General features: G+C 45.1%; 1 protein-coding gene across 1 annotated transcript; it reads left to right on the forward strand.

The window, feature by feature from the left end:
* Window positions 1-2,819: 2,819 nt before the first annotated feature.
* On the forward strand, window positions 2,820-5,264 carry LOC126045082 (rho GTPase-activating protein 44-like). Its single transcript, XM_049815668.1, has 5 exons — window positions 2,820-3,063; window positions 3,778-3,998; window positions 4,173-4,282; window positions 4,602-4,859; window positions 4,997-5,264. Exons 1-5 carry the CDS (start codon window positions 2,820-2,822, stop codon window positions 5,262-5,264), a joined length of 1,101 nt encoding a protein of 366 aa, XP_049671625.1.
* Window positions 5,265-25,595: the final 20,331 nt, after the last annotated feature.

Below are 25,595 nucleotides of genomic sequence, written 5' to 3' on the forward strand. Positions count from 1 at the left end.
TTCAAGGACAATGCAATCATCAGGCACAGTCAAAATGGGTTCACAAAGGGAAAGTCCTGTCGAACTAATTTGATAACCCTCTATGATAAGGTCACCTGTCTAGTAGATGACAGGAAAGCAGGGGATGTAGTTATTCTGAATTTTAGTAAGTCTTTTGATACTGTCCCTCACAGGAGCCTTCTGGACAAGTTGTCCAGCTGTGAGATGAGCAGGTAGCTGGTTCTCTGGGTGAAGAACTGACTGAACAGCAGAGCTCAAAGGGTTGTAGTGAATGGGGCTACAACTGGCTGGCGGCCAGTCACCAGCAGTGTTCCTCGGGACTCGGTTCTAGAGCCAGTTCTGCTCAGTATTTTTATCAATGATCTGGATGCAGGAGTTGAATGCACCATTAAGAAGTTTGCTGATGATACTAAACTGGGAGGTGCTGTTGACTCTCTCGAGGGATGAGAGAGCTTGCAGAGGAATCAGGATTGTTTCAGACTAGATATTAGGAAATATTTCTTTACCTAGAGAGGTGTCAAACACTGGAACAGGCTTCCAAGAGAGGTGGCCGATGCCTCATGCTTATCAGTATTTAAGAGGTATTTGGACAATGTCCTTAATAATAGGCTTTAAATTTTGGTCAGCCCTGAAGTAGTCAGGCGGGTTGGACTAGATCATCATAGTAGGTCCATTCCAACTGCACTGTCCTATTGTATTCATCCTTGATCCTACAGCTGCAAAAGCTGTGGTCATAATTAAACCATGCATTCTCCTACATATACCTACATACAATTATTATCAGAGTTACCCAGTGTAGATTTCTCTTCTTAAATGGCACCTGGGAACTCCTTCAAGTCATTTCAAGGCTTGAGAAGGAGGGATTGTAGTCCTGGAAACTCTTTCCTAGCCCTGCTCCTAGAGGGCTTACAGAGAGTACTGCTCTTTCTTTCTCTCTTTCTTTCTCTCTTTCTTTCTCGTTTTCTCTCTTTGTCTCTTTCTTTTTTTATTGCCTGCCTTCCTTTTATGTTGTTTCTACCTTCACTGACTTCCTTCCTCCTTCCCTCCCTCCCTTCCCTCCTTCCCTTCTTCATCCCTTTCCTGCTTTTCTTTCCAACAAAAGTCAAGGCAGGCTCGCAAAACAGGTTGAGGTATGGTTTTAGCTTCTCCTTGCTCTGCTTCGCACATTTGGAGCAAAAGAGACAACAGGTCTGTCTCGAGCAGGCAGAAGGACGGCTTTCTTCCCTCTGCCAACGGTCTAAAGCATCCCAGGAAAAGTGGGAAGTGGGCAGGATGTGTCTGCAACCCCCTGGGCTGCACTATTCTGGCCTGCACTATTCTGGCCTGCTCTGGTTCTTGGAGTTTCCCCCCGATGTTTTAGGGGCTGGGGTCTAAAAGAGAGCGCCAACCACCATCTTTTACCCAGACATTATGTGAAGAACAAAGTTGGTGTGAGAAAGTTGGAGTTAAGGGAAAAAGGCAAAGGTGGGAGTTCTCTGGAAATGCCATCTCCCGACTCTGTCACCAGAGCGCATCCATCCCCTTTCTCCCTGTCCCCTAACAAAAGAGAGCCCTTCCACTTGGGCCACTGCTTTGGCTGGAGGAAAGATGCCCTTCTCCCCCTCACCACAGTGGCACCGGGAAGGATGGGCCAAGCGAACTGCTGCCACGGGTCCAGCTAGGCTTCCCCCGTGGCTCGGGGATGCGCCGGCACAGCCGGACCCCACAGCAGCCGCCTTCCTCACGCCCGGCGCCGTCTGCTCTGCAGGGACGACCCTGACCCCGTGCAGCAGTGCGTGCCCGTCCCCGCGTCGCCAGAGCCGCTGCTCCGCCAGCGCGTGCGGGTGACCCAGGGCCGTGGGACGAGGAAGAGGGACCTCCTCCTCTTCAGCGACGCCTTGGTCATCGCCAAGCCCAAGTAAGAGCAGCAGGCCCCGCCTGCCTTTTTCTCCCTGGCCCTGGCCCCGGCCCCGGCCCCGGCCCCGGGGCAGGGATGCCCAAGGAGCAGCCCCAGGCCCCCGGCACCCTGGTGCTGGAGGCGCCCACGGCCATGCCCATGTCAGGGGGACGCCGGAGGGGAGCCACCGGGCTCGGCCACCTCCAGCTCACTCCCTGCCTCTCCGCTCTGCAGACGTGGCAGCGCCCCGCGCCCGCAGCTCTGCCTGGCCCTGGGCCAGCTGCAGGTGCTGACCAGCAGGAAGGGGGGGGCCAGCGATGCCGCTGGCGAGGAGGAAGGCGAGCCCACCAAGTCCCTCGTCCTCGTCTGGCCCTGCGGCTTCTGCGTCGTCACCTTCCGGTGAGTCTCGGTGCCGGGTCCCCGGCAGGGCTGGGCAGCGCCTCTGTCCTGCCCCACGGGGCTCCGTCCCGCCCCCGTGGCCGTCCCCACAGGGCAGGGCCGAGTGGGCGCCCGCCTCTGCCCGCAGGCTGGGGAGCAGCGGGCGCTCAGGCTCTTTCTCCGCTCTTTCTGCAGCTGCTGGGCGCTGAAGGAGCTCTGGGTCAGCGCGCTCCTTGGGTAAGCCCTGCCTGGCCGAGCAGCCCGGGGGGGCCCGTGCTCGCATCGCAGGGGGATGCTCCAGGTGTAGCCGTACGAGGCGGACACACCGCTCCCCTGCCCCCAGGGCTGCGGGCCGCTCTTGAGCGGGCAGAGCTGGCGGAGCTGCTTCGCCCAGCCGTGTCCAGCCAACACCTGCCCAGCCCCGTCCTCACCGCTGCCGCTGCTCTCCGGCCCGCTGCCGGGCGCTGCCCGGCTGCGGCGGGGCACCTCGGGAGTGCTCCCCAGGCTGGCAGGAGAGAGAAAAGGCAGCTTGGGTCTCACGCGGCTCTTTCTCTGCCCCTTCCCCATGCACAGGCCGCCAGAAGGAGTGGAGGGAGCCCGGGTGACCCAGCTGCCCTCCATCAAGCTCCTGCTGGAGGAGCTGAGCGGCCGCAATGCTGTGAGTGTCCCTCCTGGCTCCGCTCTGCCCCCGGATGCTGCTCCGGCCCAGCATCAGGTGCCCGCTTCTCACCTTCTGCTCTTCTCCCCTTGCCCAGGCGACGACGCTACACGCCAGCAGCCTGGAGAGGCTGGTCGAGCGCCAGGCAGAGGTGAGGATCGCTCGGGGTGCAGTCGCAGCCCTCCCCACCTCTCACACACGGCCAGGGGCCGATGCAGCTCGCCGGGGGCCCTTTCTGCAGCGGGGCTGCTCGGCGAGCGCAGCGCGTGTCTTGCAGGCTGGTGCGGAGCAGCGGCCGCCGCCCGTCCCCTCTGGAAGAGAGCGTGGACATGGCCACGTGGCTGGTGAGTTCGCAGAAGACGGGGGCAGGACGTCCCTCCTCTCCTCCTCCTGCAGGCACTGGGGCTGCTGCTGCCCTTCCCGCGGGGTGCGTCCGTCCCCACCGCTCTGCCCCTCGTTCCCAAAGGACACCTCTCAACGCAGGGTTTTTTGCTTGGTTTTCCTTGGCAGCAGGCGGGACCCGCAGGAGGAGGATGGGCCTGCCCTGGCCCTTTGCACGGCGAGGGACCTCGGCCGCTGCAGAGGTGCCCGGGCCGTCGGGCTCTGGAGGCGGGGGGGCTCTCTTTGGCCGGCCCCTGGCAGCTCTCTGCTGCCCCAGCCCATCCAGGTAAGCAAGCCTGGGCAGGGGGTCCCCACCCCGCTGGCTCCTCCGGAGAGGTGGTGCCCCCAGCAGAGGGACCCCGGGTGGGGCTCGGGGACAAAGCCATCTCCTCCCCACGTCGCCCACCTCCAGCCACCCCTCCGCCCCGCCCCGCCCCAGTGAGAGCTGTGGAGCCGTCCACACTTGCTCCTGCCCCTGAGGAAGGTTCGCCTGCCCCAGGGCCTGTCTCCAGCCAAGCAGCTCTCCTCCTCTGTCCCCTGCAGGACCTGCTGGCTCTGCTGCACGAGCACGGGCCATCCACGGAGGGGATCTTCCGGCTGGCGGCCAGCGAGCGGGCCTCCCGGGAGCTCAGGGAGGCCCTCGACAGCGGAGCGGAGGTCCGCCTCGAAAGCCAGCCTGCGCACCTGCTGGCCGTCGTCCTGAAGGTAAACCCTGCTGACCTGGAGCCCGGCAGCTCCCGGCTCTGTCGGTGCCGATGGGCACCTGCGAGAGCAGGAGCCAAAACCCAGCCGCCCGCTCGTCGGCCGGAGTGCCGGGGATGCTGCCTGTGCTCCCGGCGGCAGTGGTCCAAGACTCACCCGGAGCCCTTGGCGTTGCAGGACTTCCTCCGCAAGATCCCCTCCAAGCTCCTCGAGGCAGAGCTCTACGAGGAGTGGATGAGCTCCCTGCAGAAGTCCAGCAGGCAGGAGAAGCTGGCAGGACTGAAGGAGTACGTGTGGCGAGCAGCCTGCCTGCTCCACGGGGAATGGCAGAGGGCGGGACTTGTCTGCAAACGAAGGCGCCCTTGACAAAGCCGTCTTTTCTGCTGCCAGCCACCTCTTGGGGGCTGCTCCACAAGGGGTCTCTTGCCAGAAGGGCAGGGAGGGAGGCAGGGAGATGGCCGTATCTCGGCAAAGGCAGTCCCTCTGCTGGAGACCAGGCGTGCCCAGGGAGCCTTCCCTCGGGTGGCCTTGGGTGCGATCAGCCTGGGAGGCCTGTGTTGACAACGTCTAGTTGATTAACATTGCGTTCCTGTTCCGTTCCCTCAGGGTGGCCGGCAAGTTGCCCGAGGCCAACCTCCTCCTGCTCAAGCGCTTGCTGGCCCTGCTGCAAAACATCAGCAGGAACGTGGCCACCAGCAGGATGACTGCGGGCAACCTGGCCATCTGCGTGGGGCCAAACCTCCTCAGCCCACCCGAGGAGCACACGCTCCCCCTGGACGCCCCGGTGCAGGTGACGGGCAAGGTACGCTGTGTTTACCAGCCGGCTACGGCCTTCTGGACCCACCCCAGCTTTGCTCTTCAGAGGTACCAGGCTGCCTCCTCTCTTCAGCAAACGCTCGTGGGGGAGCTGCCGGGAAGAGCAGCCCCACAGCTGCAGCTTTCTGCACAGAAGCGAGGGTCAGGAGTGGCAAAGGCTGTTTGACCCGTCTTCGGCCACCCAGGTGGAAAGCAATGGTTTGCTGTGTGCAGGTGACGCGGCTGGTGGAGTTCCTCATTGAGCACCACGGGGAACATTTTGAGGACGAGGAGCAGGAGGAGGAGGAGGCAGCTGGGCTTGCCGGTGCTTCGGCCGAGGAGTCGCCAGCACCGGGGGCAGAAGCAGGAACAGCAGAGGTATGTCAGGTCCAGAAACAGTGTGACAACAAAAGCCTCCCCCTCAGGAGGTGGGACTGCTGCCGCCGGGACAAGCAAGATCATCCACCGGCCTGAAGCTCTGCAAAAGCGCAGAGCGAGGCTGACGCGGGTTGGCCATCCCGCTTTGTGCGATGATCCCACCAGAAGTGGCTCAGCTGAGCTGAGCAAACCCATCCCCGGGATCTGCCTTTCAGAGCTAAGGTAGCAATCGGGCAGGTACGTCCTTGCCACCTGTTAGCTTCCACGTTTCCATTGCAGGTGCCTCCAGTCGCTCCAGAAAGCGAACCCCCGAAGAGCTCGTCTGGGGAGAGAAGGTAAAATGAGCTAGCTTTGGTTAAGAGGAGAATTGATTCATGTTTATCATGGCTTTACCTGTCTAATAATACTATTGAATGGAAAGGTTGCCAGGCTCTTCGCAGGAAAAGGAAGAACACTCCAACAGAAAGAGAAAACTAAGCTGCGAAGAGGAGAGTGATGGCCAGCCTGTGAACAAAAGGCAGAAGCTGGCGACTGAGATCTCGGGAATGGGCAACCGCAGAAACCTGGGCAGGGCGAGAAGAACAAGGAGCCGAGGTGCGTAACAGACCGACCCTGCTGTCCATCTTTCGACTTTTAATGCTGCTCTGAGTATTGGAATTATTGCTGAGGTGCAAGGACACTTCATTAGATGAGTACCCCTAACACTTTGGACATACTGCCTGAACAATTGACTGTGCTGACTACACTGGAGAAGGGTTAGAGAGTTCTTTAATCTTCTTAAATGGAAAAAACAAGCTCCCCAGATTCGTTAATACAGTTTTTATAATTGAAAGAAAACAGGAAGCATGATACCAGTTGCCACAAGATGTCACAAAAATACCAATTGTTTCTATCCTGCAGACATCTATGGTACCACTGGTTACCAGTATGAGTTGGGCAATGTGTCAGTCTGCTCTGGGAAGAAAACAAAGCAAAATTTCTGACTTGTTTTTTTCACTTTTAGTGCCACTACAAATACATTAGTTGTCATCTGAATATATTTCATTTCATTTCATTTCATTTCAAAAAGGCAGCACTTCAATATAGATGTCCCTCAGTGAACGATGCTGTTGTCACATCCTTTTGGGAAAAGTTCACACTAGATGCCAAAATATCTTCTTTTTAGAGAGTCCACAATCTAGAGGTTTGAGCATAAAGAACAGTTTTTATCACCTTTATTTGTGTGAACAATTCCATATTTTCGTTCTGGATTGACATCAATTTGAGAAGAACATCTAGTCCGCATGTCATTTCCTTACAGCTTTCTTGTAGGGGAAAAATGCCACAGTGTCACCATTTTTGTAAGCACAAATATAAGTAACAAACTCTGTTTGTATGTAGAAAAAAAAATCAAACAATAGGGATACTGGAACCTATGTTCAGCCTTGAACCTCTGTCCTGGATGTGCCAAAAACCACAGAGATCACTGCCATCCACAGTAAATGACTTATTCTCTTCTTCTGTTTGTGAACTCTGTAAGCAGCAGATAGTGCCTTCATACCCATCCATCCACTGCATTCTTAACAGCATGGTTTAGGGACTTATGCTTAGTCTAGTAATCTTGCATGTTGAAGGGAGATGTTCCCTGTCAATATTTGGAATCCGAGTTGAGGTATTTGAACCAAGCTGTTTAGTTTTGACTGTAAGTGCTGTCTGTTTCTGTTCTTTGTTCTTTTTCTACATTCAGAAATTTCCTTCTCTGATATATTACCCAAACTTACTGTTCAAATGGATGTTCCTGCCATGAAATAACTTTGCTGGAATATTCAGAGAAATGGTGATGACAGAGGAACAAAAGCAACTACAGTGAATTTTGGTCCCCACAATATATGTGTAGCCAAGTGCATTATTTTTGTTTAATATGCCCATTTCAGAAGGCATAACATGAAAAATGAGGATGAAGACTTCCTGAACACACTTAGAAACACCTGGAAGGAGCTGTACATACACGGGAAACAATGATGAGCGATTATCTGGCCCCTGTTCTCATTCTGTCATAGCTATCATTGATTTTAGTGGGAGCAAGGGTTGACTGTGGATTTTGGCATGGCAGCATAAGTCCTTCCCTAGAAGTCCAGACTTAGCTATTCAGCCATGTTAGGGCGCTCTCCCTGCCTCTCTACAGCTGCCACTGAAGTCTAAAGAAGGATTTTGAATGCAGAAACAGTTTGGTGGTCAGTTGTTGGTCCTGGAATATCTCTTGACATCAAGGAAATCTTTGGTATATTATTAAAACTTGGCCATTTTCAGTAAGAAATTGTTTCTGTGATTTGTACACACTTGTTGATTTCTGTTGCTATTCTTTCTTTTGCTTTACTCATGTTCAGTTTTACCCTCCATTCTTGTTGCAGCTGTATCCAGGCCTGCTCATTTAAGCATAGGTTTATACAGCAGTTGAGTCAAAAGCCCTTGTGGTCACTGAAGCCTCCCCAAACTTCCACAATTTAAATTATTAGGATGATAATACCAATCCCTAATACCCAGCTATGAGGGTACTCCTGCAGAGGAGTACTACTATGAATGGGTAGTGGATTTCATGTCAAAGCACAAGTTGCTTGTTCTCCTCTCACCCTTGTCTCTAACTCCTGTCTGGTTTTTTCCCCCATCAGGGAAAGGCAAAAGGTCAAAGATTATGGAAGAGATGCGTCATATTTGACCTGATTCTTGTACACCTTGATGGCTTGTCAGACTACTCTTCTGAGGAAAATAAATGTTCTGTCAAGTGAAAACCTACTGCACCCTCATGTTGTCACCCTTTTTACTCAGCTGGATGGTCTAGAGGAGCTTCAGAGAAACAAGATCACAACTTATTATTTTTCCAGAACATTCACCAGCATGATATGAAGTCTAATGAATAATATATGCCATAACTGTCAAAATAACTGAACAAAGGACACTTGAGGGGATTTAATGCATTATTTTTCACATACGAATTTGCAACTTTCAAAAATTTACAATGGGTTTTTCAGCCAATAGGTCCAATTAGTGAGTTTCTACTGTAAGTAGCTATGTACTGAATAGAGAAGGTCAATATGATGTAAAATTGTGCTGTCACTCATAAACTAGTTGAAGGATGATCTAACCATTCATGACATCAGTGGGACTTGGGAGGAATGATATCTTTGAATTAAGTCACTTTTACTCATTTTATTCTATGGTGTGATAGGACTGCTGTGGTGTTTTCTTCAAAACGTTTTCAGAATTTGTATCATCAGAGGCATTTTGATTGTAGTGGACGGCCGCTGTGCTGTCAGTCAGAGACTGAACAGAAGCGGCATTTCTCCAAGATGTTCCACTTTTTCTTTTAAACAGTGTGTAAATACACACTCTGTAGGAAGCTGAGATACTTCTCCCCCAAAAGCTTAGAATCAACTTAATGTTAACAAGTTACTGTACTGACAAGTATTGGTAGACATGACCTAAGATACCTTGTGTACATCTTTTCAAATGCAGTCATTATATATTCTGACTATCTTTGAATACTCCTTTCTCATTTGACATGAAAAATACTGTAGAGCCACATACCACTTTCGAGCTGCAGATCAAGTGCCTTGTGATCCAGCTAGCTGGAAGAAGTGGTGCTGCTGCATTTATGCTCACTATCATTGGCAAGAATTATGCCAACCACATTACGTGACAATCTGCAAACACACCTTTTCCCAAGCTGTCGGCCGACTGCAACTGGTTTATTTAAAACCCCGGTGCTGTCGCTACCAAGAGCACAACATCCATTAAAAAGGCTCCTGTCACTGCACTTTTACTATTACCCAGTAACACATGCTGTAAAAGGCACGTATTTATTTGCAAGAATTGCCTGTAAGTACGTAGGTAGTAAAATGGACTGCATTCATTTGAAGTAATTTTCTCCAGGTTGGAGAAAACTGATAGCAAACACTAAAATGATTTCCATACTGCATTAACATACAAGCATATGGGTGGGGGCATATACCACTCTTGAAATGCTGGTCCTCTGTGCCTATCTTACTATATTAGAAAGAATGTGTATATGTAGCTACGTCACACAGGCAAGCTGTGAGTTTTTCCCTGTTTGACTGGACGGGTATTCTGGAATGATGATACAACTATTGTGTGTTAACTATATCGCAATATCACTCCTTAGCCTGACAGTGCTCAAGAGCAATTTGCTTTGAGATCTGTAAAAACAAAAACCACCAACAATAAAAATCATACAAGCTGAAGTCCTGAAGAGCCTCCAAGGTAAACTTATACAGGTTTTAATGGAAGATAGGAACAGGTGAAATGGAGGCAGTGAATGGTCTGTAATGTAGTTTAGATAAATACGGCAGTTACATAGAAAAACCTCATTACATCAGTGGTTTTGGTGTCTAAATGTGTATGTAGTATAGAGATACATGCTTTATTATAGAATGAAAATGTGTCATATAAAGGGTTGCTTATGTGAAAAAGTGAGATTCTTCACATTAAACTCTGTTGGTTTCTGTGTTCAAGGTATCTGAGTAACTGGAGGAAATTTGTGTTTCGCCTTCTTGTATCTCAGAGAACAGCCGTTCAGGCTTCTATGGGGAAAGTTACAGAAGTTATAGGCAGGCCTTCTAATACAAAAGAGGATTACAAAGCATTGTTTTGCTATTAGAGGTGCCTTCAGGAGTTTGTTACTCCTGAAGCACGAAAGGAGATTCAGATATCAGTGATGCTCCACTGCTGCCCGAGTTCACTCATTCAAGGGAAATCAAGCCTGCCTTGCTGTCTGTCTGTCTCTCCTTCTCTCTCTCTACCTATCTCTTTCTTTTTAAATGATTATGTATATACCAACAGAGGTAACACTCTCCTTAAGCAAGGCTGAGATTATAGCTGGTAAGTAATGCAACTAATTGTCGACATGGTTCCCAACATGAGACATAATCCAGTGCTGTTTCCTCCTGTGTCATAGAACAGGGTTCATGTCACCTAGCTTTCTGCACCAAAAAATTAATTGTTCACATCTAAGCCTGTCATCCAGACTCTCTTTATGATCAACAGTGTAAGACAGTAACATCGAGGGCAATCCAGCTTTCCTATTCTGCTACTCTAGGATGAGATGAAAAATCCTTTGAAGGTACCAGTGTCTCTTCAATACTTGTACAGAGAGAACTTGTATGATTCTGTATTCAAGCTAGAATTAAAGTGGTTAAAGATAAGTGATACAAAACCATACGCTTAGTCGTTCTACTGCCAGATCACACAAATTAGTACTACCACACAAAAGTGTTTATGGAAGCCTTTTTTATTACAACATTTCCAATACATGTTCTGAAAGGTGAGCTTGTATTTTCTAAGTTTAAGCAAAACCATCTAATACGAATTAAGCAATCCCACTATTAGAACAATGCAGATGCCTTTAATTTAATTTATAAAACCAGTATACTACTTATTCTCTTAGGATTTAAACTGTTAGAGGTGAAGTACCTAGTTACATTTTCAACTGGAATGGAGAACAGCATAACCTAAAATGTCAGAAGAGTAGACAGTTAACATGTGGAGGAAGATATGTTCCGTATTGCATTATTGGTGTGTATTTCTCAACACATCCAACTGCAAGGCATAGCAAGGCAGTGACACATGCATGCTGTGGGATATTTTGAGAACATATATTCTTTTATGTGTTTATTATAGATAAGGATGATATTAGTTATGACACTTGATGGTTCTTTACTGCATTTTCAGCCCTTTAAGTCTAATAAACCTAATACTTGTTAAAAAAGGTAAGTGGGCAGCCTACTAACCTGGCCACCAGGCTGAGTAGAGCTCTCAGCCTGCCCTGTCCCTCTAACCCACTGCTCTTGGGAGGTTTGGAGCACACACCTCTTCTACATCGGGGTCCCCGAGTCCCCATCTGAGTACTTTGAAAACACTGCCTGACTGCTTCTTCAGACAGTTGGCTCCTCCTTGGACTTACCTTCTGGATGAAAAAAAGGCTTTCATTGACTACAGAGATAGCCTGCTGGCCCTAAACTAAACTTAGCTGTTGTGAGCACTCTCCTTTACGTGTCCTCTTGTGGTGCAAGGAACATACTTACCCAGAGGAAGCTGCGGGTAGAATCGAGTTCTGAGTAAGTGCAGATGTGTGCCACAAGAAGAGGCAAACTGGAATAATTAAGGTTTCAAACCAGCATCTTATGGCCACTTCTGTGAAGTAATTCCATTTCTGGCACAGTCTAATGCTTTAATCTGTGTTAGTGTTGGTCTTCAGAGTAATGTATACAGTATGGACTAGGGAGCATAAATGCCAGAAATATCATGAGTCTGACATAGAACAATTTTAAATTAATAAGCATCTTTTTTTGTATTGGAGTATCAATGCATAAGCAATCAGAGTGAAACCCAAAGGAATTCAGGGAAAAGATAAGCATTTTTGTCTCACTCCAACTGGGAATATATTTATTAATACATGGTATAAACATTTCTATTTTAAACGTCTCCTTGTACTGGTCAATGATGCAACTTTTTCAGAGGTAACCAATGAAAATTAAAACTGTGTAAAGTATGGAATGGCTTTTGCATTATTCATCCCAAGCTATTTGCATATCTGCAAAGTAACTGAAAGGAGGGAGTACACAAAGACTGTCATTTGGCCCTTCAGCACCCAGAGTACATTATTCCACAGGAGTCCTTCACTCCCTGAAAGAAAAGTAGAGGAAAACAGAAAGGATCAGAGAACGGGCTCACTGAGGTCTTGCTGAAGACCAGGATCAATAAATCTTTAGTACGAACCTCAAGAACCTTGTAGAAACTTCAAAGCCCAAAGGAGCATTGCTTTACTTTATGTTCACACACAGCCTTTCGCTAGTATGATTCAGTCAATACACCAATTCCTAATGTAAACTTGGGTGGCCTTCATGTAACACTAGCTGTTGTTGTTCCAGGATTGTTCCGCCTGGTCTGTGTTGTATTGGTATCTCATGTCTTTTTCATATAGCAGACTTCCCTCCATTCTTTCTGGCATATATGCCATTGTTCTGTTCTAAGGGGGTGCCCCTGTGCTTCTGGTATCATAAAAACTTCTGAAATGAGGCAGCAGAAATGCAAGATGGGCAGTGTTACAGATTGAAGCTGGTCCTTAGCTGGAATTCTTAGGCATTGTTTTACCAAAACCAGCTGGCAGTTATTAGTTCTGCTCCCTACCTATTGCTCTGCCACAATGGGAAGCTTATTTCCTTGATTTTTGAGTATTTCACTATATTCTGCCAGTGGAGGGTTTGGATCTCCTTGAAAAGTTGTATCTCTTCTAATTAACAGCTTGCAACCGATGACATTTCAAGATTCCTGTTTCCCTTTGATTCTCTTTTTTTTGTTTGTTTTTCTGAAAACCAACAAAATGGTAACCACGTCCAGAGGAATAGGATACAGAGCTGAAACCATGCTATTCTCCTGCAATTTCAGCTAGGCAGAGAGTAAAATCAAACTACTGGAAGAGGTCAAGTCTTTTCCTTTTGTGACTCAAGTATAATTTCTGAAAGAGAAATAAAACCTACTGGATCTTTCTTAACATTTCCAGCATTCAGATTCTGCTTCTCTTTACTAACCCAGGCAGTGGAAGCACGTGTTGGCATGGGTATTCTCAGCAGCTGCCATTCATTACCATAACCTTCTGACAGTAGACACAGGATACTCATGGCCTTCAAACGCCGAGTTTCTTAACAGGCCAGCAACTTCAGAGAGAACTAGGATGTGAAAGCATCAGTAAGATGGCTGCAAAGTTCAGTCCTGCAGAGCAATGGAGGTGTTGCAAACAACAGAATGATGAGTACAAATGAGGGCAGGGGGAGGATGCAGGGCATGGATTCTGTCTTCCTCAGTTTGACTGGGACATGGGCTAAACTCCCAGCTCCAGGAGACATGGGAGTACATCTGGATCTCACTCTGGTTTTTCAAAAAACCCCCATTTTGTTCCTTCTGGCCACTGGGGAATGCTTTGAAAATGGGACTCATCAGTGTTAACCATAATCCACAAAAATCATAGTTCTGATAGCTAAAATTATCTCTGTTCATTTTAACTCTGCTTAATGTTCATCTGAGGAAACTCAGGATTGCCACCTCAGGCTGCAGTCTGGTCTGTTACTCCCACATCATTAAAGCTTCACTAAAGTTGTAGTGTTTAACAGATGCTGCTCTCTTAATTTCTGGCCAGGTTTCTGAAGAGAGTTTCCTTTCCTTAGGAACTCCCACACAGAGTCAAGGAAAGCATATTGAGAGGTAGAAACATTTTTTCTTCCAAAACTAAAAAAAATATCTTACAGTCAGCATAGCAGAAAGCTGTTACATATAATGCATGCTCACTTCCCTGTCACCTCAAGGATGGAGACAGCCATGGTTTGCTCAGTGCCCCAGATATATTAATCTAGATTTGGCTTTTTTCATGACATATGTTGAGACTTTTTGCTGTGGTAAGGTTTGTGAAATTTTGAATTGTACCCTGAACCATAAACACTGCACTTTGAGCTTTCAAAAATGAAGTGGCAATACCTACGAGTATTTTCATATCCATTTAATGAGGACCAAAAGCCTTACTTGTTGTTAGCAGCACTTTATGAGTAGGACATTGACCTGTCTTTCTTGGTGGACCATTCAGTTTAATAGCACTTCTCAAGCTGACCTAGCTTGAAGATGAGCCCCTGGGGGTGGGACCCATTAGGCTTAATTTTAGAAGTCTAGCAGTTCAGTGTCAACGTCTGAACTAGTCACCCTAAGCTTCCTAGCAGAGAAATAGGTACCTCCACAGGATGATTCATCTGGCCTATTTTAGGATGAAATGAATCACTACCTAGAGATACCTGTTTTTCTCCTTTTTATTGTAAAGGAAGCCTGCAATGACGAGCTTTAGGGCTAAATGTCGGAATTCTAAATGCTTAAAATAGGAATTTAAATGCTGTCTTGGATACCATCATGATCAGTGAAATACAGAAGCTTAGAGAGAATGGAAGTAATAAAGTAGAAGTAAATGGATAAACTCTGTTTTTTATTAAAAAAATAATGGAAACACTTTATGTTTAAAAACCGTTTAAGGTCAGCTTGATCTCTTTTTTAAAAAGACTGATTTTCAGTGGTTTTGCCTTTTTAATGAGACTTACCAATCTCTGCTCCAACAGGGCCATTAACAAGTCACTTTTTTACTAATTATTTTTTGCACAAAGGTGATTAAGTTTCCTAAAAATTTTAAAGAGTTTCTGGTGCTTACCTAAATATATCCAACCATAAATTTCTGCTCAGGGAATTAAAATACTCATTTGACATTCTGCAAAAGTGAGGTGGCAGAAACTTCCAGATATGAGTAATCAAAACATTTCTGGGGAGGTGATGGTAGAGGGAATAGATCACTGATACATGAAAAAGTTTTACTAATCAAAGGTGGGTTTAGCTACTTTGCTCTCTGCTGGATGTTTCCATCCCCTTACCTGCTCTAAAGGCTAATAAACTGTTCATGTCATCAAGCTTCACAGCATAAAATCTTCTTGTGGGTAGAGGGAGAGAGAGGGATGATCAGTTCTTTCCAGCTTTCTTTTTCAGAGTGATTTTTTGGCTGTACTAACATGGCAAAATCAACAACATGAGGCTTTGAGTGTCCAACTCCATCCTATAAAGGTTAGAATATCTCCTCACTTCCTGGCTTTATCAAATAGCTGTCAGGGATCAGATACTGAAAAGTAAGATGGTGTATTGGTTCAGCTTTCAGCAATATTTGGATTCTGAGTAAAAACTCACTGAAATCAATGGAAGAAGATACAGCAACAGCAACAGGCTATCTAGTATAGCATTTAACCAATGTTCTGTATCTCCATTCTCTAAAGCAAGTACTAGAGTTTTATAAACACTACCAGGATTTGCTTCTATTTGTTTTGATCACTTGGTACACAGTTTCCAAACAAAGTTTTATATACAAAGTAAACTAGCTGAGCATCTTTTAAGCCCCCCATTCCTCCAATTAAAATAATCTGAGGCACCTCATTTGTTTTCTATACTTGTAATACCCTGTTAGTGACTGATGAGTAAGAGGTAACGCTAACAGTTAACAGTCTGCTGCCCACAGACTATCAGCTAATGATTCCCACATATTATTTTTTTTTAGAAATTCTCCTTTATACAAATGTAGTTTCCAAAGTTTATGTTCAGATAGTAAGGATTTATACTTTTGCTGAATGATGCCAGCTTTTTTGTGCTATTCCCTCTCACCCCATGACTCCATTCAGCTAGGATCATTAAGAAAGATAGCAGAGCGCTAGCCAGAATTTTGTTGCAGTATTTTTGTATGCTCTCTTATTCTTCTTTCAGTGCCTTACAGTACATTATCAAACTACCTTTCAGTGCCTTATAGTACAATAGTAAAGAAGGAATAAAGGAGTAAAATAGTTTTAATGTCTTCTGCCATATGCCCCTTCTAGACCTTTAGGAGAGAACTAAGTTATCAATAAAATGGATTAATTAATGTTTGTGCAGCATTTTGAAGAGCCAAAACACCCTTGCAAGATATAGGTATTGTTAACAAAAAATGTGAATATTTGCAATATTATCATGATCCTCTTAGTTAAATACAATGCAGAAAACAACATGACCTCATAGACAAAAATTTAGATCTGAATATGAAAACATCAGAAGGTCCTCAGGTAAAGAAGGTATTATGCTATTCACAGTGTTGCCCACGGAGCATACATGCTTTATTTTTTCACAAGAGTTAAACTAAACTAAGTAGTTGACTACAGTTGTAACCAGTTAAGCTTTTCCTCTAGTTGCAGAGTGATATCTGATTATCTGTGGTGGGCAAACACAAATAATAATTTGTTTTTCTCCCCTCATTCACTAGAGAAATGTTTGCCACTGGTCTGGTTGATTACCTCTTACACTTTTTTGCACTTACATGGCTCTGTATCTTGGTAACAGTGCCCCACACCTGCACTGTTGAACCTCAGCTTATAGGGAGTTATAAACATGCCAGCTTGACAGAATCATTAAGTAACCACACTTTCAGGCTCTCAGAAAATCAGAAATATAGCTTAGTCATAGAATAAAACTGTGCCAGTGGATTATGTTTCTGCAGGATGTGCAAGCCTGAAGGATGATCTTGTTACACTTTCTCTGTGCCTCATCCCTGCACTGGGAGCATCTGTTTATGAATCTTCAGAATTCACCCTGGCCATCATGAAATAATTGATTGTCTTTGTACAAAGGTGGTAATAATTCTTTTTTTCTTTTTTAACAAGCCCAATATGATTTTAACAAAATGTCTTCATTTTACTTATGGATGGAAAGAGTTTGTAAATTATTTTTTTTTTTTATTCTTGCAGTGAGAATCCAGAGACATCTGTATTCCTAGAAGGGTTGTTTATTGTGTGGCATAGTCTGGGAAAAATAATTCAGTGGAAATTAAAGTACTAAGTATTCATCCACTATTCCCTCTCTTGGCCAAAGCTTCCCACAGAATTTAACAGATGTTACCTTACTAGTGATAGTATTTTGTTTAATAATTTTCATCATCAAATTTTGATAATACTTTGAGAGAAAAAATGTGAAAATAACACAATTCTGCATTGCATTTATAGGAAGTGAATGGTCATTTCTACACATCTTTACTGCACGTTTCTAGTACCCTACTAGCTTCAGCTGTCTAATGTACAGCTGGTTGAACTGTTCCATAAGGGCTGCCTGATAATCCCAAAGACGGCATAAAAAGGAAGAAGAAGCAGTCTTCCAAGCCAAGCCACAGGGATGACAAGCTCAATGCAGTGAGCTCCCAAGGGACATAGCCATTCTCTGACATATCCTATGGCTTTTCTAAGCACTTCCCTAGCTCACTGGTACACTGACAGTATCTGAAATATGCTCGCACCTCTCTCCCACACAAAGCACCACCAGTGCTGACCAGGAGTCAGGTGGCTACTAATATATATTGCTGTGTGCCAGGTACAGTGGAAGTGAATCCTTAAAAAAGCTTCCTAAAGCAGCCACACTTCCCTTTATCTAGCTCTGGCTACCCATCTAGTGTCTGCTTCCTCACCCCTCCTGAGAGAGTAACGATGCTGGTAGGGTGGCTGTGGGGGTGTGGAAGAGGATGGCGGTTTTCATGATCAGCCTTTTAGCTCCGGTTACTGTTGGGTGCTCTTTCAGCTAGGTAGTGGAAGCAAAGGCCCGATTGCATCATCTCTGTCAGAGACGTTTATGCAATAGCTGTGGTGGCGGAACATATAAGTAGCTATTTTTGTCTTAGAATTGATCTAGCTGCAGTAGCTGCGCTCTGAGACACTGACTGGGCATCCAGCTGCCCCACCCCTCCTCTGCTCATTTAGGCACTGAAGGGTTAGTTACAGTTGTCAGCTCGATCTTCCTCTTTTCCCCTTTCCCCCGCCACGTCCCTTTAACTCTGTGGGCAGCTCTGCAGAGCTTCATTCTCCACAGTGTCACCTGCCGCACGCCGATAGTGACAGGAACAGATACCACTGCAGGCAGTGACATCCCTCTGTGTCAGGCAGAATCTCCTAATCAGTGCACACAGGCCTGTGCAGCGCAGACATCTAATTGTTTACTTTCCAATTTTTTCTGCCCTAGGGAGACAGTGCTCCGAAAACAGCCCATCAACTGAAGCCCTCAAGACCTGGAAACTTTCCATATGCGTCCAACCTGACTGCTGGTCCAGGGGCTGAGGCACAGTTTCTGAGAAGCAGGTTCTACATGTCTGAGCTCTTAATCTCTCTTCCCTTTGTTCACTAGTTTGTGGTTATTCTTTGACATTGCACTCCTAAAGTGCAGCGCTTAAGCTGGAAGGGCTGATATTAAGAATAGCAACAACAATACTTAGCAATAATCTTTTGCATTTCTAGAGTGTTTTCCACCTATGGAGTTCAAATGCCTTCAGAAAAATTGGTGTTGTCAGTATCCTCATTGTACAGGTCAGATAGCTGCAAAACAGGCTAGATAATAACGTCTTGTCTCCTTTCTGTTCATTTAAGCTACTTTAAAAGCAAGCAAGAAAGGAAGAGAGAGTGTGTGAGAGAGGGGGGGGAGAAAGGAGGGAAGAAAGGAAGGGAGGGAGGAAGGGAGAGAGGGAGGGAGACGGATGGGAAGACAGAAAACAAGGAAGGAGGAAAAGAAGAAAAGATGGATGAAGCTCAGCCTTGTCATTAGGGCTTCAGTCCCAGCCAGAAAAAATGGAATGATATTGAGCCCAGTAAATCAAGTTTTAAATGAAAGTAATGTAATTAATGTTGATCCACACAGATTGATGGTAAGGAATTGTTGTCAAACTAACATGATACATCCTTTTTTTATGAAGTTAGAACTTTGGCTGATAAAGGTAATTATATTTGCATTGGCTTCCGTGAGGCATTTGTTTTAATGGTATACAACCTTATAATTGAAAATGAAAACAACAGAAAATCAGCACAATGCATGTTAAATGGAGCAAATGCTAGGTAATTGATCAATCAAAATATGTCAGTGAGAAGTCATCGCTAAGCAAGTGTCATACACAAGGTCCTGAGTGGATCTGTTCTCAGGCTTTACAGTGCTTTTTATCAGTACAGCAATTTTATCAGTGTTCTGAACTGAACATTACCCCCTGCTGATTATACCTGTAGTTGATCTGAAGATTAGTGGAGCAGTTAATAATGAAAGAGATGGATGGGTGAGATTGGGCTGTCTTAACTTACTGGCAAATTAGGTGCAAGTAAAAACATTCTGTTTTTAAGAGATGTGACTGTGATAACATACATGTAGGAAGACAGAAGGTAGACCACAATTTTCAGATTGTACAGGACAGTATGTAGCTGCCATGTGGGGAGACGGAGGTAAAGATTAACTTGAATATTTGGGGATGGACTGCCCAGTGGCTTGAAGGAATAAACATGGGGAAAGGGACTCACTAAGAATATGGTCCAAGGCTCAGTAGTGTTTCATAGAAAAACTGAAGATGATCTGCAGTTATTTCACAAGCATATTTAAAAACTCATACATGCACATTTCCAAACATAGATGGAAGTGAGAAAATCAACAAAATGAGGAAATGAGGAAAAAGCCAGCAGCAAACACACATTCAAACTTAATTTAAATTCTAGTTTTTGAAAATAAGAACTCATAGAAGTCCTGAAGATTGTTTTTTTCCCCAGAAATCTTTGGCAATCATGCAGGAGAAAGGTGTTGAGACACTCTAGTTAATATCTCTTTGGGTTTTTTATCACTTTTGTTGGAATACTGAGGCCAGTTCATTTGTAAACTCCCCAGAAAGACTGTTGAGAAATCAAAAAAGACCCAGGAGAATAACGTAAGGATTGGAAAACATGCCTTATAATGAAAGACTCGAGGGCTTTAGTCAATTTAACTTACTGAAGGAGATTAAGTCATGATTTGATCAGTCTCTATGTTACCAGTTGAAATTTTGATCAACCAGGGCTGTCAATCTAACTGTCTAAAATCCCATAATGGGACATTTAGCTTATATAAATTCAGACCAGAGAAGAGATGAAATTAGTTAATGGTGCAGGGTAAATGATGCCTGGAACACATTACCAAGGGTTATGGGTAAATTTCTCAACTATGGAGATTTTTCAATTAGTATATGATGGTTTTCTAAAACACAGGAATACCCTGTGTGAAGATATTTAAAAACCACGAAAGCTGACTAGGCCTTTGTTGTGCAAGTGACTTCTCAACCTGAATAAACATAAGTGAAGGTAGGTAGCTCCAAGAGACACATCCAAGCCCACAACAGGACAGGCAGAGCTGGAACCTCGGTAGCCAGAACTGCAGTGTCTTATCCTTGGTCTGCTATATCTCAGCTATACTGTTACTGTCAGTGTTTCCTTACCTAAGGACCTAAAGCAGCCCCATTTCAAATATAATTGCCAACTACTGCAGTGGGAACTGAGCGGGGTATTGAAGCAACAAAAGGCAACTCCCATTTATGCCACATTTCTTCTTTTCTAATAAATGTTGTGTCTCTTTATTACACTTAGAATTTCAAACACCTGTCTCTCTGAGCCTTCTTAGACTCTACCAAACTATGTATAAAAATAATAACCTCATAAAGCAAACACAAGATGAAGAAGTAGTAAAGAATTACAAAAATGAATGTTATAAAAAGTTAGACTAATCCCCTGAGCAGGAGAGGACTTCATTTTTCAAAAGTATGTCTGACTACGCTAAAGAATTTGCAGTTTTAAATCCCTTCATGGCAGTCACTTTGCCAACAGACAATAAAGCTGCAGTTTAAAACTACATTCATCTTCGGCAAAAGGCAGCAGAGAGCTTTCAGTGTGTTTTTAGCACCATCTTTTTTCTTGTAGTACCAACTACTCCACAGGGGGGAAAAGTGCAATTAAAACTTTCAATTATCAGGACGTGGCCAATAAACCTTTTTTTCTCCTTCTTACCCTATCATATCTTGTCTTTTCCCCTCGTCTCTCAGGGCATACCTGCATATTTGCTCATCCTTCTCTTGTTGCTTGAGCTATAGTAATGCACCTAGATGTCTTCCAGACCTAACATGGCTCTCCCCAGCCATGTCCCAGCTTGAGCAGAGGGATCCCTGTCTGTCCATGTAATAGATATATCTCAGTTCAGTTTGTTTATACCTTAACTTTTTAGATGCTAAAGTCTGTGAAGAAAGGGCTTATCCTGCTTTTGTGTATGAGCAAAAAACTCTTTGTATCTCACATCATATGTCCTATCAGAAACTTGTAAATCATAGAATCATAGAATCATAGAACAGTTTGGGCTGGAAGAGACCTTATGGATCATCTAGTTCCAACCCCCCTGCCATGGGCAGGGACACCTTCCACTAGACCAGGTTGCTCAAAGCCCCATCCAACCTGGCCTTGAACACTACCAGGGATGGGGCATCCACAACCTCTCTGGGCAATCTGTTCCAGTGCCTCACCACTCTCTCAATGAAGAACTTCTTCCTTACATCTAATCTAAATCTACCCTCTTTCAGTTTAAAGCCACTACCACTTGTCCTATCGCTACATGCCCTTGTAAAAAGTCCCTCTCCAGCTTTCTTGTAGGCCTACTTTAGGTACTGGAATGTCCTGCAATCACCTGAATGTTACAGCAGGAGATGTTTAAAAAGGAAGAAAAAAAAGAAAAGCGTAGTAGGCAAGGGAAGTATTGCAGGGGAAATATTCAAGATAGGAGAAAAGATCTTTGACTAGGTGCCATTAAGGTTAAGGAGCCTACATGTTCCTCCCTGTGGTGTCCTACATGTGATTGAGGTGTAGGATTGTCACACTTGGATGAAATGAGTCATTTAAGGATTAAGAAGTCTATCTATCTGTATTCTATGGTTGTCGTTATCTCAGTTGCTGAGTGCCTTACAGGCTGTAATTATTTACCCTCAGAATAGCTCTGTGAGTTAGGTAGGTCGCCTGCCACTCTGGGTTTTTTTTCACGGCCGAATTCAATCTCTCATAGAGTTAAAAAATAGTTTGAAGATAAAGAGGAGCTCATTTGACCTTTCAGTAATTAAGTTTTTGGTACTTTCTCCCTGTTCCTCACTCTACTCTCCATCATTTTCTACAGCCCCTTGATCTGAAGCACAAGAAAGAGGCTGTCTTGCCTGGGGCAGGAAAAATCCTGCTTCACTGAGCTGAATATTAGGATTGTATAAAAAAAACAACCAAGGTGATTCATCACAGCTCAAGATGTCTGATTCTTGTAAGCCTCTTGGAGGTGGTGTACTGGCAGGGCAGCATTACTGTATCCTTAATGACATCCTCTCTAAGGTGTGATTTTTAATTTTGCTGGAAAAGAAGCAAGAGCAACAGAAACAGTGTTTTCCTGATGTAATTATTATCTGATGATACTCAAGCCTGTTGTCCTCCATGTATCACTAGTTTCCCCTCGTGTACACACTGAGGAAATGTAAAGTAACAGTCGGTTGGAAAACTACAGAAAAAAAAAAAAAGAGTACTTAAACTTTCTGCCTGATATTAGAAGACTCTTGCATAGTGATGCATCTTAGTAAGAGTGAGCAAAAGACATAAACACCTGTTAAATATTCAGTATCATGATAAAGTTCTTGGAAAGCAGACTATCCAAATTCCTAAGTGCCCTGGTTTTTCAGAGTGTAAGTGCCCAGCCATTTCTGTGTAGCAGTGTCTTTGGAGAGGTCTCACTCAGTAGCCACCAAAATATGCTAAGTCATTAGTTTATTGTGAAAATGCAGGCAATAATGATGGCTATGTTTCCTTTGAGTGTTTATAGTAAATTAGACAAGTAATGGCAACAGTGGAGTCTTATGGATGGTAAAAAAGATAAAAAGACAATTTGTATTGTTTTGGTAATCAAGCCATGGAGGACATATGCTTGTGCCTGTTGCTTGGCGTGAAGGAAGACATGCTGGTTCTGTAGTTAAGAGACTTTTACAGTTTTGTGTGTTAGTGCATTTGCTCCTTTAAAGGAGCAAAGTAATTTTGATCATTTTTCCATGCATAAGGAAAAAAACCTGAAGGTTTACAGATTTTCTTCTTTCACATGATATTTTCCCACCACCTTCTTACTGTTAAACTTTTATTAGTAGATTGAAGACTCAGGGGGCTTATCTATACAGCTTATACAGACAGATCTGAACTTCCATTTGTGCTAATTGCAAAAGCAGGAATGTGGGGACAGTTATGGCTGACAGCATCTACTGTTCTTCATTATGAATTCCCATCACTGTATTCATGGATCAATGAGCCCTGCAGAGTCACAGAGCTAAGCAACTGGGATGATCTGGGCCAGGCTACCAAACTAAATTTCATCCAGAGGTGAGCTTAAAGGTGGTGTGACACTATGTGGATATGACACTATCTGGGTGAGCATCTTCACAATGAACATTGTTCGCCATTATAAACATTTATGTCCAATGCAGTCCCAAAAGTCTAGAATCTGAAAAATGGAAATGGACATAGTAGGATGGCATGGCCTGTTTTCAGTCAGATTGTTTAAACCCCTTCTATGTATATTGAATTTACTTACTACCAATTTCATTGAAATATAAAACAAACATTCAGAAGGAAATACATGATTCATACATTGCCGTTCTGTTTTTTATTGTTCTTTCCAAAGAGAAGGTAACACATCAGTATCTCAATAGCTGTCTAAAGTCAAAAGGAGGCTGAAAATCCTTATTAGGAAAGAAATGAAGGCAGAAATATAACTTCTATTTTCACCTCTAATAAACTATTTCTGTGCTACATGTACTTGTTAAGACATAGACAAAGTACATTTCCTGGCACAGGATATGATAGGAACTTTGCAAACAGCTATGCTAAACTTCTGGGAGCCAGTAGATTACAGCTAAAATTGTATCGAGGTGTGGTCGTTTTGCTTTTCAGCTCACAGAGGTTCTGTTCTTTGTCACCTTCCATTTCCAAATAAATTTGGAAAATCAAAATAAAGCCACAAAGTTTTGCCTGGTTTCCAATCAAAACAGCAAATCCCTGCATTTTGCTGCATTTTGCTTGAAATCTTAGGTTAGATTGACACAGAAGGCTTATGAACTAGGGCTGTATCTCTGGCTTGCAAAGTAGCCACAGAGGAGAAGTGGATGGTATCTGATAAGGATTTCCATTAAAAAAGGTTAACATACTTCTAGTTAGATCATGTGCTAGAAAACTGGTGAGAAAGGCTGAACACACAGCAATCATGGACAAGTACCCAAATTTCTATACATGCAATACTTGCCAAGAAAATCAAAAGTCTCCTAAATAAAGCATATGTGTATGTTTCACTGCAATCTTATAAAGCTGTCCTAGGTTGTTCTTCATAGGTAGAAACAATGTGAAGAATAACTAAGATCCTTGCTTAAGTGTTAATAATTTAATATCAGAAGACTATGGTTGTGATTTCTGAGGCTGAAAAAGCCTTTTTTTTTTTTTTTTTTTTTTTTTTTAACTGGCAAGTTGACCGCTGCAGGGAAATACTGCTTTTTCCCCAGAACAGCCTCTGGGCAAGGCCCTAAATGACCCAATAGCATGTTTTATCTTTGCTTTAGTATTTATATAGCTTCATCATACTCTTATCTGAACAGCTGATTGATCTTTACAACTCTCTCTGAGCTGGGAAAATAGTATTTTTTCAGATATATACATAGAGATGAGACACAGACACACTAGAGATCTGTCGTGGTTTCAGCCCAGCTGTTAACAAAGCACCACGGAGCTGCTTGCTCACTCCCCCCACCAGCCACAGCGGGATGAGGAGAAATATAAAGAAAAGCTCATGGGTAGAGACAAGGACAGGGAGGGATCACTCACCACTTATGGTCACGGGCAAGAGACAGGCTCAAATTGGGGAAGAAACAAAATCAATTTAATTTACTACCAATCAAATCAAAACAAGGGCACTGAGAAGTAAACCCAAACCTTAGAGAACATCTTCCCCCCAGCCCTCCCTCCTTCCCGGCTCAACTCCACTCCTGATTTTCTCCACCTTCTCCACCCCAGCGGCGCAGGGGGATGGGAAATGGGGGTTGGGGTCAGTCCGTCATACCTTGTCTCTGCCGCTCCTTCCTCCTCAGGGGGAGGAGGACTCCACACTCCTCTCCTGCTCCACCGGGGGTCCCTCCCACAGGAGACAGCCCTCCACGAACCTCTCCAGCATGACTCCTTCCCACAGGAGACAGTCCTCCACGAACTTCTCCAGCGTGACTCCTTCCCACGGGCTGCAGTTCCTCACAAACTGCCCCGGCACGGGTCCCTCCCACAGGCCGCAGTCCTTCAGTCCCAGCCTGCCCCCAGGGAGCGGCGGCCATCTTGTGGGGCCTCCACCCCCTGCTCCGGCGTGGGCTCCTCTCTCCCCGGGCTGCAGGTGGGCATCTGCTCCCCCGCTCCCCTCCGCGGGCTGGGGACACACAGCCTGCCGCCTGGTCTCCCCACGGGCTGCAGGGGCATCCCCTCCTTCCTCCCTGCCCTCGGGATCTGCACAGGGGTTCCTCTCCCATCCCGATCCCCCGACTCCCGGCAGGTTTCCCCTCTGGAATCTGTTCTCCCAGAGGCGGCTCCGGCTCCCAGCCGGGGAAGCTTCCAGCAGCTTCCAGCAGCAGCCAGACCTGCAGACCCTACCCTGCTACCAAAACCCCGCCACACAAACCCGAAACAAGATCCAAAAAAGAGCTTCACTGTCACAGTCCCACATACTCCTCTGTCTATAATATTGGTACCTGGAAGTGCGGAATGCCTAGCTTTACACTGGGGGCCTGGGGAGAGCTATGGACATCAGGTGGGATCACCAAAACATTCATCACTCATCCACCAGATGCGAGGACATACAGACACTAAAGCTGGCCCCTAGGAAAATGCTGAGGAGAAGGGTGTACTGTAAACCCCATAAATACCCAGGATTTTGAAATTATAGTTACACCTGTGTGGACATCACTTGTAATTTTTTTTAAGTGGTGTAGTC

This window comes from Accipiter gentilis, chromosome 13 (assembly GCF_929443795.1).
Source record: "Accipiter gentilis chromosome 13, bAccGen1.1, whole genome shotgun sequence".
Classification (NCBI taxonomy): Eukaryota; Metazoa; Chordata; class Aves; order Accipitriformes; family Accipitridae; genus Astur; species Astur gentilis.

Excerpts from the sequence above, each read along its gene's own strand:
- LOC126045082 (XM_049815668.1), top strand. The coding sequence starts at position 2,820 with ATGCACAGGCCGCCAGAAGGAGTGGAGGGAGCCCGGGTGACCCAGCTG. Across the intron at positions 3,064-3,777 it reads TGGTCGAGCGCCAGGCAGAG|GTTCGCCTGCCCCAGGGCCT; the intron begins GTGAGGATCGCT and ends CCCCTGAGGAAG. Across the intron at positions 4,860-4,996 it reads CCCAGCTTTGCTCTTCAGAG|GTGGAAAGCAATGGTTTGCT; the intron begins GTACCAGGCTGC and ends TCGGCCACCCAG.